Source organism: Schistocerca nitens, chromosome 4, assembly GCF_023898315.1.
Source record: "Schistocerca nitens isolate TAMUIC-IGC-003100 chromosome 4, iqSchNite1.1, whole genome shotgun sequence".
Lineage (NCBI taxonomy): Eukaryota > Metazoa > Arthropoda > Insecta > Orthoptera > Acrididae > Schistocerca > Schistocerca nitens.
This window is the reverse complement of record NC_064617.1, coordinates 57,159,357-57,175,231: the sequence shown is the minus strand read 5'-3', so window position 1 is coordinate 57,175,231 and position 15,875 is coordinate 57,159,357. Positions and strand designations below refer to the sequence as shown.

Here is a 15,875-nt window from a genome sequence, read left to right as displayed (position 1 = left end):
GTTCCTTTTGCCTACCCTTGTTAGTACAGCATTGGTTTGTTTTAATTTTTGTTTTAGCTTGATGGCTGTCGTTCCCTCTGGTGTTTTGCCATTAGAGATTATTATGGATTTGTATGTTCTGATTATCTGTGTTATTCCTGCAGCAACTAATTTTCTTGTTAACTTTGCATTAAAATTAGGTGTACTCAGTCTTTCTTGTTCTTTTATAATGTATTCACATTCTGTTATGAGATCTTCTGTTGTTTTGTGCGATATGTGTGTGTCAATGTTGTGTTTAGGTCATTTCTTCAGTAGGCTTTTTTCTTGTTTGGTGAGATGGTGTCAGCTAGGTTGATGATTCTCTCATTGAATTGATGTTTTTGATTGTGGTGACTGTTTGTAGCAGGTGTGCTTGAGCTGTTTACGATTCTATTTAGTTTTTGTTTTGTTTGTCCTGTTTTTCTTGCATTATTTTCCGTATGTGTACCTTTTCTCTCTCGGTCATTTCCTCAAACTGAGATGATCTTGCGTATTTATTGGCCAATTCTAAATGTGTTTTGTAAAGTTCGCTGTTGAACAACTGTTTTTTGACGTGTGATTCTCTAATTTCATGTTTTAGCCTCGTAATCTCCACCTTCATTTTCCCTTCATTTGCTGCAGTTGTCATGCTGTTCACAGGTTTTTTATATAGTTTGGAATTACATTATGAGTTAGGTAGTTTTTATTAAAGTGTAAATTTCATTAAGGTGTTCCCGTGTTTTTATACTGGTACCGTTATGTCGATGACATAACATGCCTGATTGATGAACCATACAGACACATATAACAGCTACACTTCACATTAGAAACAGAAACAGACAGCACACAAAATTTTCTTGATTTCTCCATACGAAAAGCAAACAACATCCATGACTTCACAATACCCAAGAAGTGGCGAAACACGATCAGCACCATTCACAATCTATCGAACCACATTTTGGTACACAGGCAAACAAGCTTCAGATTCATGCTCCACAGATTGAAGACCTATAAGCAAACAGAATTATACACAGGAGCTAAACACAATAAAATAAATAGTAGTGGGAAATGGTTACAAGACCCATATGATAGATTGATTATACCAACAAATTTAATGACCACATAAAGACATGAGAGTGCAACAATAAACACACAAAATAAAATAGCACACGCTCACCTGCAACCAAAAAAATCCACAGAACAGACAACATATTGAAGAAAGAGGGATTCAAATTGGATGCGGGACAGAGAACAAAATACAGAACAAACTCACAACACAGGAGACACCGAAGATAAATTCTACAGATCAGTAATACATGAACTCATATGCAACAATTGCCATCAATATACACAGGAAAAAGATGCAGGAATTTAAAAACATGATACTTAAAATACCTCAGAGACCTAAAAAGTAACAGCAGCCATAGCACATTTTCTGACCACCTAATAGCCCATAAGTACCACCCAACTATAATAGCAACAGAATTAAAAATACTGAAATCCAGCCTCAGTCTATAGCACAAACTAACAAAAGAAGAAAAGTTCCACATGCAGAAGGCAACAGCAGGAGACAAATCAGCTGAAGGAGCTAACACACAGACACACACACACACACACACACACACACACACACACAGAGAGACAGAGACGGAAAGTAAACAATGATGATGTTAGAACACACAACAACATAGTTTACACCGCTTTTTTCAAAGTGAAAAGGCGTTTGTTAAACCAAAATTATACAAAGTACATTTACTATGTGTGTATGTTGCTTTCAGAACTTGATAGGAGAAGGATCTGTCACAACAAAACTTGAGCAATTGCAAATACATACCGAAAACATTTTGCCACATCTAAATCACCTTTTTTGAAGTTCAAGGACATGATAACTCGCTGATGAAATTCATATATACATCGTTTGTTTTGCAGATAATAAGCTGTCAGTGCAGGATACCATACAGATGGTCCTGCAAAACTGAATAATGTAAAATTAAGGTAAGAAAAAAATGAACAAAAACTGTTTTCAGCCTTCATTTTGTTAGACCGTTTACAGCCTAAAATATTTTCACTTTTTACAGTCTTTTAATAAACAAACCCTATTGATGATGGCACAGAGGTGGTGAAACGTATTTGGGTAACATGAACACAAAATGTTTTGCATAAAAGGCGGAACTTATATCCAATAATCGTATGACACTTGCTAGGTGGTTGCCTTTAAATCGGCCGCGGTCCGTTAGTATACGTCGGACCCGCGTGTCGCCACTCTCAGTGATTGCAGACCGAGCGCCGCCACACGGCAGGTCTAGAGAAACTTCCTAGCACTCGCCCCAGTTGTACAACCGACTTTGCTAGCGATGGTTCACTGATAGAATAGGCTCTCATTTGCCGAGACGATAGTTAGCATAAACTTCAGCTACGTCATTTGCTACGACCTAGCAAGGCGCCATGTTCAGTTACTATTGATATTGTAAATAATGTACAGACAAGAGCTACGTTCAACATTAATGGATTAAAGTTAAGTATTCCACTATCTGCGTCCATTTTTCTAAGTTCTAAATTCCTTGTCCTGTTCCAGACCTCACGCCAGCCTGCGTGAGCTCAAACGCGTGCCTTTCGGCTTCCTCTAAAATTCGTGGGTTGGCTCTCCTGCCAATCCACAACATATACTGCTGTCAAAGCTTTAAACTTTTATCTGAATTAGCACACATTGGATAACAAGGCTCTTTTATTTAATTAAGCACTGAAGCTTGGCTGTTGGGATGTCTGAAAGTAATATTTCTAGTTTTGTTATTCGAATATATTTTTCGACACCTTTGTATTAATAGCCTTTGTAAAGTAATTATTCTGCCTCCATGACACAGTTATTTGCTGCAAAATATAAGAATGCGAATTTTTCTACAGTGAGATATGTCATTAATACAGACATCGGTTATATATTCTGTTTGGAGCATTTTTTTTTATTAGAATCACATTCTGTATTCGCTGACAAGTGTTTTTGGCCGTAATATTTGTTTTACAAGTATATCAAAAAAGTTTAAAAAATTTGTTGATAGGTGAGCATTTTTTAGATGTATTAATTTCTATATAACATCACAGCTGTTTATTTTACAGTCGTTTATTGACAGAGATCTCCTAACTAAAGCTTGTATGTTTTTGTGTGCCTTTACTTTCAACAGCTTTGTCTGAGGAAATATGGAGCATCTGCTTCAGTTCAACTTTCAGCAACTGACAGATTTGTTTGTGAACAAATATTAGTATGAATATCCCCGGCTTGAAATCTGATAGATGGCTCATTTTCAGCAAACCTTTTGTTTGTGCTGTTATTGAAAGTCACTTTGAAAATTAATGCTCCACATTGAGGAATCTACTTATGAAACTTCACTCTTTTATCTAACTTCATGCTAGACAGAAATGAAGTAAGAGAGCAAGGGTCCTGATATAAAACGGAGACCTCTGTGCCTTTCAATGTTTGCAGCAATGTAAATTTTCTTCCATTCTTTTCCCACATTACATTCGATGATATGTTAATAACAGGAAGTAGTTTTTAATGTCAATGGGCTTTACCACAAAAATGTTGATACAAGTAAACTTTATTATGCCAAAAATTCCTTTATTAAATTTGTTTCTGGATAAATTATTTACAAATAATTGATTACAGTAACAATAATATGAACTAGGTATAAAATAAATACTTTTATACATTGCATAGTATTCTTAATTATGCACCATGTTGACTTCTTAATGTACAATTAATAGCAACAATAATTTTTCATATGTAGCATTTAAATTTTGAATTAATAATTTTTAAAAGTATTCAAGTTGAAAAATGATGAAGTCTTCATACTGCATCGACAGAGACAAAATATTATAACTTTACAAAATTTTCATGTCATTTTTAATGTATGTCGTATTCTCAGCAAAATTATATAACGTTTAAAAGGGCGAAACTTCTTCCAGAAATACACAGTTAATATGACAATCACTAGAATCACATAGTCCTATATCACTCATTTGTTTGTAATCTATGTTATTCAACTGAATTTTAGTGACATTTCGAAATTATCATTTGTCAAAGAATATAAGAATTAGGTACAATTTTTTCCCATGTTATTCAAATATAATTTATTGATATATTCACTTATAACTATTCACTTCAGAGGCCAGCTCCAGTACATCGTGTCACAATGTTTGGTACATACGTTTAAAGAAACTGCAAACATGCCATTTGTATAGGTTACATACTGGACTCATACTGCCGTACAGTTTGCCGCCAGTGATAAATCATTCGGCTGGCTCACGAGTAAACATGGCTCGACACGCGGACACAACATTCACTTGATACTTATTCAGGAAAGTCCTCGAGCGATATCGTCTCTGCACGGGCGGACGCTCGGCAGCCCAGCCACTCAGAAGGCGAAGCGGGGCGCATGCTGCGCCATCATTGGCCAGCGGTAGAAGGGCGAGTCGGGCCGGATGCTGCCCAGCTTGTTGCCGGCGAGGCCGTTCTCGAGGCGCTCCCTCTGGTGGCGCAGCAGCACCTCGGCGTGCGGGTACTTGTCGAAGAAGAGCTCGCCCAGCGAGAGCAGGTACTTCACCACCTGCACGGCGTCCTGCCCGGTCCTTAGGAAGGGGTCAGGAGTCGCGTCTGCAACAGTGCGCACAACACCCAAGGATGAAATCTGACACTGTCAGGTTAGAGCAAGAAATCTGTCTACAGTACACCGTTTTATTCATAAATGTCTTAATCATACTTCATACATGTATTACACTTAACAAGTTCCGACTCTGAAGAGTCATCATCAGAACAAAAGATCTATGATTACTAATAAATATAAACATTAAAATTGTTACACCAAGAAGAAATACAGATGATAAACGGGTATTCAATGGACAAATATATTATACTAGAACTGACATGTGATTACATTTTCACCCAATTTGGGTGCATAGATCCTGAGAAATCAGTACCCAGAATAACCACGTCTGGCCGTAATAACGGCCTTCATACGCCTGGGCATTGAGTCAAACAGAGCTTGGATGGCGTGTACACGTACAGCTGCCCATGCAGCTTCAACACGATACCACAGTTCATCGAGAGTAGTGACTGGCGTATTGTGACGAGCCAGTTGCTCGGTCACCATTGACCAGACGTTTCCAGTTGGTGAGAGATCTGGAGAATGTGCTGGCCAGGGCAGCAGTTGAACATTTTCTTTATCCAGAAAGGCACGTACAGGACCTGCAATATGCGGTCGTGCATTATCCTGCTGAAATGTAGGGTTTCGCTGGGATCGAATGAAGAGTAGAGGCACGCGGGTCATAACATATCTGAAATCTAACATCCACTGTTCAAAGCGCCGTCAATGCGAACAAGAGGTGTCCGAGACGTGTAACCAATGGCACCCCATAGCATCACGCCGGGTAATACGCCAGTATGGCGATGACGAATACACGCTTCCAATGTGTGCTCACTGCGATGTCGCCAAACACGGATGCGACCATCATGATGTTGTAAACAGAACCTGGATTCTTCCGAAAAAATGACGTTTTGGCATTCGTGCACCCACGTTCGTCGTTGAGTACACCATCTCAGGCGCTCCTGCCTGTGATGCAGCGTCAAGGGTAACTGCAGCCATGGTCTCCGAGCTGATAGTCCATGCCGCTCCAAACGTCGTCCAACTGTTCGAACAGATGGTTGTCGTCTTGCAAACGTCCGCATCTGTTGACTAAGGTATCGAGACGTGGCTGCACGATCCGTTACAGCCATGCGCATAAGATGCCTGTCATCTCGACTGCTAGTGATACGAGGCCGTTGGGATCCAGCACGGCGTTCCGTATTACTCTCCTGAACCCACCGATTCCATATTCTGCTAACAGTCATTGAATGTCGACCAACGCGAGCAGCAATGTCGCGATACGATAAACCGCAATCGCGATAGGCTACAATCCGACCTTCATCAAAGTCGGAAACGTGATGGTACGCATTTCTCCTCCTTACACGAGGCATCGCAAGAACGTTTCACCAGGCAACGCCGGTCAACTTCTGTTTGTGTATGAGAAATCGGTTGGAAACTTTCCTCATGTCAGCAAATTGTAGGTGTCGCCACCGGCGCCAACCTTGCGTGAATGCTTTGTAAAGCTAATCATTTGCATATCACAGCATTTTCTTCCTGTCGGTTAAATTTCGCGACTGTAGCACGTCCTCTTCGTGGTGTAGCAATTTTTATTGCCATTAGTGTATTTCTCTTTAACCTTCACTTTTTAATGATTTTACACCTGTTTGCACTTGATACCAATTCGCATTTTTGTCATTTCTTGGTTTTTGCGGTATCGGCCGTTACCCAGTCGGCCGCAGTTTCAAATAGTTCGCCGCCAGTCACGCCGCCGCGTTTCCTACAGCCGCCACCGCTGCACGAGGGCGCTGCCTGCCACGAACGATACGCCGCTGGCAATGAGATGCAAGCATCCCTTATCTGGAGCTGCAGCTGCTGGGTGTACTTAAAATTCGAACATTCGTGCACTGATCTCATTTTTGCGTGTTTCCCAGTTGAATGACATTTACAGATTTTCACAGTGGCCAGGGATCGACATCTTCCGATTAGACATTGTACTGAAGAGTGACAGATTTATAAATCTTGTATATCTGTATATAGTTCTACATTCAGATCTTCTGTTAGCAACTGACGCTGCAACTACTGAAACAAAGTTATGTGTTATTTGTACTATTTGACGTTAGATTTAGAATAAATTAACATCTAAATTCTCGCTCCTGTATCCACCAAAGAGCCAAACAGCATGTAAGGAAGTTATCACAGTTTTTAGTTCTGATAATGACTCTCCAGAGCCGAAACTGGTTAGCTGTAATATAAATCTATGAAAAGGGATCAAGACATTTATGAATAAACGAGAGTAATACTGATAACAGCATTACATATGGTTAAGTCTTGATAACATGCCATTGTAGCAGCAGTAGCCGATCTAACAACATTCGCAGACAGTTGTCTTAAATAGGCGTTGCCGACTGCAGCGCGTGTTCTACCTGTTTACATACCTCTTCATTTGAGTAGGCATGCCTATACCAGTTTCTTTCGCTGTTCAGCGTATCTGTTAAGAAGGTCTCACTGATTGCTGCGTTTGGGTCGTAAAAGAAACGTGTAGAAAAGAGGTCTTGGTGACACTAACTGACGGAAGAAGAGAATTTCAAGTGAACGCAGTTGTTCCCGGTGAGCTGTTTCTCACTGTCATAAACGGCAATGGCGTACTCTCGAGCAGAGCCGTATTTATGGACTGAATCACGAACATTGTGACAAGTTTATTCAAAAAGCTTATCATATGGATTGCAAACATTACAAAGCGCGCATTTCATTTAGTAACGTATGAAGACACAAAGGAAAGTTTTATGGAAGGGCAACATGACCTGAAAATTACTTTATTAAATTGTTCAGGGGATTGAGACGAGACCAGTTTACCGTCCGTAGGTCATGATGATTGTTCACGCTCCTGGCTGAAAATGGGATTGAAAGGGACATTTTACGACTGCACGTCAATTACAGAGAGTCACATGTGCTCTCGTCGGGTTTAGAGGGCCAGATGCCTTTAATGAGTGACTTACAACGACAGAAATATGAGAATACACATCTCACACACCACCGATTCCATCATGAAGTGAGAGAAAGGGTTTAGCCTCCCCTAACCGTACAAATGTTAAATCGTATCTTTTTCTCTACTCTTCAGACTGGTTTGATGCGACACATAACTAATTCCACTCCTCCGATAACCTCTTCATCTCAGAATGGCACATGCACCCTATGTTCTCAGTCATTTGTTGAATTTAATCCAAATTCTGTCTTTCCCTACAGTCTTTATCCTCTAGTACCATGTAGCTTATTCCTTGGTGTTTTAGCAACTGTCTTGTCGTCCTGTTCTTTCTTCTAGTTGGCCCTATGTTCCTTGCTTCGCCCTCTGTGCAAAGAACTTGCTCATTCCTTATCTTGTCAGTTCACCTTACTTTCAACATTCTTCACTAGCACCACATCTCAAATGCTTCGATTCTCCTCTGTACTGATTTTCCCACTGTCCGTGATTCTACCATATTCCAAACGCATATTGTCAGATATTTCTTCCTTAAACTGAGGTCTATGTTTGGTATTAGTATATTTCTCTTTTCCAGGAATGCCCTTTTTGTCTGTGCTACTCTTCTTTTTATGCCCTCCTTGCTTTGTCCGTTATGAGTTATTTTACTTCCAAGATAGCAGAATTGCTTAACTTAGCCTACTTTGTGATCAGCGATTTTGATGTTTAACTTCTCGCTGTTCTCACTTCTGCCACTTCTTATTACCTCGATCTTTTCCGGTTTGTTCCCAGTCCATATTCTGTAGTCATTAGACTGTTCATCCCATTCAACAGATCCTGTAATTCTTCTTCACTTTCACTCGGGACAGCCAATAACACTAGTGAAGCTTACCATTGCTATCCTTTCACCCCGAATTTTAATCCCATTGTTCAACCTGTCCTTTATATCTGTCATTGCTTCTTCGATGTATAGATTGAACAGTGGGTGTGAATGACTCCTTCCCTGTCTTACACACTTTTTAATCCTATCACTTATTTCTTGGTCTTCCAATCCTATTGTCCCCTATTAGTTCTGGTACATATTGTATATCACCTGTCTTTCAATGTAGCTTACTCCTATTTTTCTCAAAATTTCGAACATCGTGCACCCTTTTCCATTCTTGAACGCTTTTTCTGGGTCGACAAATCCTATAAACAAACTGATCGTCATCTAACAATCCTCAATGTTCGTTTCCAATCTTCTGTATATTATCCTTGTCAGCTGCTTGGATCCATGAGCTGCTGAGCTGATGGCGTGACAGATTTCGCAATAATCTGCTATTGTGATCTTCGGAATTGTGTCGATGAGTCTGATGATACAGTATAATTTTCTACACACTAACTTGAATAGTCGTTTGGTTTCCACTTACTCCGAAGATTTCAGAATTTTCAACGGAATTTCTTCTATCCCTTTTGCCTCATTTGATTTCAAGTCTTCTAGAACCCTTTTATATCTCCTATGTCTTCCTTACAGACTCCGGTTCCTTCTTCTATAAAGTCATCAAACAGATCCTCATCCCCCCCCCCCCAACCCCTCTTCCCCATTGAGACCTTCCCTCTTTACTTCACTCAAATCTTTCGGGCTGTTGATACAAAGTCGACTTCAGTATTTTTGTAAGTGACGCCTTTTTCCTGTTCAGATTGTTATGGTGTTTGTGAATCTCTATGACATGTCTATACGTGGACACATGTCTTTGTTAAAACGCTCGTCTCACTGAATTTTATTTTGTTGTTTCTATCTCGGACAGCATGTTCCAGTTCGACCGATTTCTAGATTTTCGACAGTCGGCAGTTGCTGTTGTGTTAGGCCAAGCATGTGGCAACACGTACTTTTTTGGTTCCACTGTATACTTGCCCGCAGTTACATGGAATTTTATACAACCCACATATCGCTAGTGGATACCGTACATATTCTGCCGTTCTTAAGCATTCTTTTTCCCCGTTAGTGGATCTAAAGACCATTTCCACTCCACAGTTGGCCAACACTACCCGTTATTTTGCTAATAAACGTTAGGAAACCCATCCCAGTTGTTCCTCATGAGTACTGGTTTTCTCTCTTTTTGGACTAAGTGCACTATCATTCTCTTTACTGAAGTAATGATTTTTCTTGGAAGCCAACAGTGCTTCAGCTCTTCTTTTAAATAAACCGACACACTTGATTTATTAGCCCTGTCCACCAAGGATTTAGTGACGGCTTTTTTTTGTCTTGGGTGAGGTTGGATTCCCTGTAGGGGTACTGATCAACGTGCTTAGCTTTTCTGTGCACCTTGAGGTTCAAAGTCTCTTAAACGCATTTAATCACTGAGGTTTCTTGAAGTTGACAAGTTGAATAATCGTGAGAGAACGACGCGAACTTCCGGCAGAGATTCCGATCATTCAACATGACAGCAGATCGCCGGAAAGCTTGAAGAATTACATCAGAAGACTTTCCTGAAATTTCTTCTGTACTTATTTTTTGTATACTTTCCTGCTCTTTGACTGTAAGCATAAAAATTACAGTGTGAAAGGGACTGTTGGGAAGTGACTGGATATCATTAGTTAAAGCTTCCGGGCTGAGGCCGTGGCCGATGTGTAAGACTTCTTCTTCCTGAGTCGTTGACTCACCTCGGAAGATGTTGCCCGCAGTTGGCAAAGAAACGTCAGGAAGAAGAAGTTTTACAGATCGACCACGGCCTCTCAGCCCGGAAGTTTTAACTAATCAAGACGCCAGCCCTGAAGGCCTACACGTTATGAGTGACTTGATATTTTCCAGTCGGTTTCAGATTATGTTTGGTTGATGTTTGTTTAGCGGCGCGTAGGTATTTCACCTGGACACCGGTAACTGGGCAGAATGATGGCGGTGTGCTGTAGCTACCTGGCTCTGAGAACAGCTGCTGCCCGGTGGCGGGGTCCAGGCTGAGGTGGACGATCTCGAGGTCGTGGTCGGGGGGCAGGAACACGCCCATGGGCCACATCGCCTCAGGGTCTCGCAGGCTGTTGGAAATCTCGCGCCCGTCGTCGACGAAACCTGTAATTAACATAACGACAAAACAGTTAGCTCAAAATTAGACAGCTTACACGTGTAACGAAAGAGATTCTGACTGCCACGCAGCTGACACTGTTGGATATCAACGTAATTTCGCAGAGATACACATCGTCGGTGGGTGTGTAAACGATTAGAGTTAAAATTCCCTGTGACAGGCAGAACGGTCACCAGAGTGAATTAGTCGTGTTCCTGTTTAGTGTTGGTTGATTGGTTGGTTGGTTGATTCGAGGGAGGATGCGAAACACCGACGTCATCGGCCCCATGGCGTTAGGGAAGGTTGGGGAAGAAAGTCGGCCGTGCCTTTTCAAAGGCATTTGCCCGAAGCGGTTTAGGGAAATCACGTTGTTGCTAGGTCTGATGTGATACGTAAGGAGCGTGAACGAAGTCAGATGTTGAATGAAGGAGACGGAGATATCGCGTACTCGTGTGAGACAGCGTTATCAGCACTCGGCAAACTTTTCAAGGGCCGTCATTGTGGCTTCCCATGTGGCCGGCTGGTCGAATCGTGCAGTTTGCAGTCGGATTTACTCAGTGCAAGGTTGACAACACGCTTAGAGAACAGACACCAAGACAATGATGGTTCATATGGGTTGTTACACACATATGCATCACACTTTATATTTTTACATGTGTGCAAATCAACAGCTTCGGAATTTAGAAGCAGTGTTGTACACGCTTCCGATGTAGGTTATGAGCAGTGGTCTCTTTGTCACTTGAATAGAGTGTTCTGATCTCGGAATATAGAGATTTTGCATGCCTGCAGATGCCTCTGATCCACCATGTTCTAGATAAGCAAGGAGCTTCGATCGGCTTAAACCTTGCGCCATTTACTTTGACGGTATGTTAATCAGGAAACAGATCAGATTAACATTGCAATATTTCAGTTTATGACTCCCACATAACCCCATAAATTTCTTCCTTAACATAAGCTGAGAATTTTGCTATTCTGTTGTTTTACCTGCAAATAGTAAGATAAGATTAACTAATATAATCGAAATTGTGAATACGAATTTGTTATGTGTATCTTGCAGGAAATTGTCAACCACTTGGAGCACTATTCCAGGAATGCATGACCTGTTACCAGTTGCGGATACATACGAGGGGCGCTTCCCCCCCCCCCCCCCCCCCCTCTTGCGGGGCCGTCCACATTGCCACCGCGACGCCCTCGCCAGTCAGCCAGCATACTATGCGTTCGTTTCTTTCGGTAGTCGACTCGACTGATCCGAGTTATCGAGTAGTTTTACTTTCCTATGTAGCACGGGCGTCCGCGTCACCGTATTTTATACGTGTCTGTCTGGCACATAGATAGCTAACACACGCCTACGAGAAAAGTCCCCGCCACTCCAGTCATCTCGATACGTTATGGAGGAGGATCGACGTGATGGCTTAGCTCCGTTGAGTACTCACCCTGTCATCGATTGTCCTATTGACGATGTAATTAACCAATTTTCCAGGAAGAACAGGTGCATAGAATTCATCATTTAAGGAAGAGAACCACAATTGTAACTTTTTTTATCATAAGAGGGCATTGTCTTGTATATGTGTATAATCTGTTTAAATAAAACTTTCTTAAACTTTGCATGTGAGTTGATTATGTTTTATTACGGAGAAAGTAAAGGTAGCTCAAGATATCTTTAGCACCCCTTCCTTGAGGTTTTTCTGTATCATCTACTGTCTCTCACTTTGTACATGTCTGTGTGCTGTGAAGAAGTGTAGTATCCAAAAATGCAGACTATCTTTATGAAAACTCGATATTGAACGTACTATCGAGAAAAACGCATCGTCGTATTTGCTGTATTTGCTCTATATGTCGTTATAATACTCACAGCAACAAAAATGTTCGTAGACAACTGTAATTGTACAAACAGAGGAGTACATATTGAAATATACGATACCACACTAAGTGTACCAACCGAACCTGATTTTGTTACGTTTGTAAAGACTAAGATTAACGACATTTATTATTCATTCGCTGATAAAATATGTTATGCTTAAGTACAAACAATACTATTATTAGTCAATTATTCGAAAATTATCTGCTTCCTACCTAAACATTAGCTCATCACCAATTTATATATAATTTCGTACAAAAAAAGCGCACTACATGAAAATATCCACTTCTGTTTTATGCCATAAATGTTAGCAAAGAATTTAATGAACTAATTACATGTTAAATTAAGATCTGACAACTTCAAATTACTAAAAGTATTTAAATTGTAAATTTAAAATTAAAATATACACTTTTCATTCTCCTGAGTAATCAATATGTTTTTTCACTTTGCTATATACGCCGTGGCCCGTCTTGTTTCATTTTTAATAACTTTCAGTAATTCTAACTTTACTAAAATTGTAATAGCAGCAATAAGTGAACTGGTTTTTATCGTTAGAAACATATAAATAAATAATCTAATTGAAGAGGATTCTGCATTATTTTGGATACTTAGTTTAAAGAAGTACATGTGCGTAGAAGTTAGTCAGATGTACTGTCGAAGTTACCGATTTTGATACATCTCATTGCGTTTCTCCACTCGGCATTGGAATGCATGAGTAAATCACACATGAAACAAACAAGATGCAGTTTTCTCACTAGCCTATTAAAGTATGGATCGCACTCGAATTTTGAAACGGCACAGCAGTTCTGTCACAGTACCTTGCAGTAGTTCTGAAATACGCAGAAGAGCCAAAGAAACTGGTACACCTGCCTAGTATCGTGTAGGGCGCCGCGAGCACGCAGAAGTGACGCAACACGACGTGGCATGCACTCCGCTAATGTCTCAAGTAGTGCTAGTGGGAATTGACAGCACCAATGCTGAAGGGCTGTCTATAAATCCGTAAGAGAACGAGCGGGTGGAGATCTCTTCTTAACGGCACGTTGCAAGACATCCCAGATATGCTGAATAGTGTTCATGTCTGGGAAGTTTAGTAGCCAGCGGAAGTGTTTAAACTCAGAAGAGTGTTCCTGGGGCCACTCTGTAGCAATTCTGGGGGTGTGGGTGTTTCATTGTCCTGCTGGAATGGCCCAAGTACGTCGGAATGCAAATGGACATGAAAGAATGCAGGCGATGAGACAGGATGCTTACGTACGTGTCACCTCTCAGAGTCGTATCTAGAAGTATCAGTCCAACTTCGCTTATCCCCCACCACTACAGAGCCTGCACCTGCTTCTACAGTTCCCTGCTGACACGTCGATACACTCGATATAATTTGAAACAAGACTCGTCCGACAAGGCGGAATGTTTCCAGTCATCAACACTCCAACGTTGGTGCTGGCGGGCCCAGACAAGGCATAAAGCTTTGTGTCGTACCGTCGTCGAGGGTACAAGAGTGGGCCATCGACTCCGAAAGCCCAATATCGATGATGTTACTTTGAATGGTTCGCTAGCTGACATGCTGATGGCCCAGCATTGAAAACTGCATCAATTTACGAAAGGGTTGCACTTCTGTCATGTTGAACGATTCTCTTCAATCGTCGTTGGTCCCGTTCTTGCAGGATGTTTTTCCGGCCGCAGCGATGTCGGAGATTTGATGTTTTACTGGACTGATATGCACGGTCCACTCGTGAAACGGTCATACGGGAAAATCCCCACTCCATCGCTACGTCGGAGATGCTGCGTCACATCGCTCGTGCGCCGACTGTAACACCACGTTCAGATTCAATGAAATATTGATAACCTGCCACTGTAGCATAAGTAGCTGATCTAACAATTGCACCATACACTTGTTGTCTTATATATAGTTGCCAACCGCAGCGCCATATTCTGCCTGTTTACACATGTCTATATTTGAATACGCATGCCTATACCTGTTTCTTTGGCGCTTCACTGTATATTGCTGTAGCCTGCATTCATAACTTCTGTTTATCAAGGTGAAACTGTTTGTTAATTAGTTCTCATTGTGCACAATGTCAGCCACATTATGTATCTTAGATTCTTCGAAATATGTATTCGTACCCTGTAATACGACGACTGGTCTATAAGACGAGAAGCATGTTTTTTCGCTGATGACGTGTCACAGACAAGTCCGACATATTTTAACATTTCAGCATTCACTTGAGAGTGACTGCAAAGCCGATCCAGGAGTGGTGCATCCAGAAGCAGAGACGGCCAGCGAGAACATTTTCTGATCTAATCGGGAGATTCGTAGCAGTAGAAACGTGAAGGATAAAAACGCAATGGGCTTCTTTAGTATCGTCAATAATAAAGCGAGATGAAGGAAATAGGGAAGTCAGCAGGTGGACGTTCCTGGGTTTCTGCATGCGACAGGACACGTCCCGTCCACAACAGTAGAATTTGTTACGACGATCAGCACGCAAATAAGGCCGGGGAAGGGCTGCAGTCCAGGAGTCGATCACGACGGCAAGCAGGACTATGCGGCACCCTTCAAGTCCAGAATTGCTACAGAGTGGCCCCAGGAACACTCTTCTGAGTTCAAACACTTCCGCTGGCCACCAAACTTTCCAACCGTGAACGGCGGGTTCCCGCCTCTGCCGTCGACGCTCGTCTCCTGAGTGCGGAGCGGACTCGAGGGACGGGCTCTGGGTGGTGAGCTGGGACGGCCAGAGAGAGCGCCGGTACTCACCGAAGGTGCGCGGCAGGCGCTGCCTGGGCCGGCTGAGGAAGTAGCCCGGGTGCTGCGTGGGCTCCGGCGCCAGCGCGGCGACCAGCGCCAGCGTCATGCCGCGGTCGGCCGGGGCAGCGGCCGGGGGCGACGGCGGCCTCCGCTGCGGCGCTCCGCCAGCCAGCTGGCCCAGGCGTGCGCGGCCTGCAACACCGGAGGTGGCGGTACACTACACGCTACCACAACTTAACACTTGTTCCTACCGAACCGTTCCCTGCGTGCCGGCCGTTGTGGCCGAGCGGTTCTAGGCGCTTCAGTCCGGAACCGCGCTGCTGCTACGGTCGCAGGTTCCTACCCTGCCTAGGGCATGGATGTGTCTGATGTCCGTAGGTTAGTTAGGTTTTAGTAGTTCTAAGTTCTAGGGGACTGATAACCTGATATGTTAAGTCCCATAGTGCTCAGAGCCATTTGAACCATTCCCTACGTGCGAATGACCCTTCCCTTCACAACGGTGCAGTTAAGGCGCCCAATCCTGCTCCAGTACGTGCGAGTACCTAGCTGCAAGAGAAACCAGAGCAGTGAGGGAGTACAAGTCTTTGCTTGAGGCAAGCAGGTGAGTCGAGGAGTCATGAGCAAAAGCAGAGAAGCTGTGAGGAAATTACAGTATTCTCTCTACCTTTCTACTGTT

The 15,875-nt window shown here is 42.4% G+C and overlaps 1 protein-coding gene across 1 annotated transcript; it reads right to left on the bottom strand.

The window, feature by feature from the left end:
• Positions 1-3,701: 3,701 nt before the first annotated feature.
• LOC126251585 (uncharacterized) lies at positions 3,702-15,336 on the bottom strand. Its single transcript, XM_049952117.1, has 3 exons — positions 15,209-15,336; positions 10,460-10,612; positions 3,702-4,642 (listed from the first exon to the last, which is right to left on the bottom strand). Exons 1-3 carry the CDS (start codon positions 15,303-15,305, stop codon positions 4,404-4,406), a joined length of 489 nt encoding a protein of 162 aa, XP_049808074.1. The 5' UTR covers positions 15,306-15,336; the 3' UTR covers positions 3,702-4,403.
• Between the last annotated feature and the right edge of the window lie 539 nt (positions 15,337-15,875).

Coding starts and splice junctions, on each gene's coding strand:
- LOC126251585 (XM_049952117.1), bottom strand. CDS start 15,305: ATGACGCTGGCGCTGGTCGCCGCGCTGGCGCCGGAGCCCACGCAGCAC. Junction 10,613..15,208: donor GCGCCTGCCGCGCACCTTCG/GTGAGTACCGGC, acceptor TGTTAATTACAG/GTTTCGTCGACGACGGGCGC. Junction 4,643..10,459: donor GCAGCTGTTCTCAGAGCCAG/GTAGCTACAGCA, acceptor GCACTGTTGCAG/ACGCGACTCCTGACCCCTTC.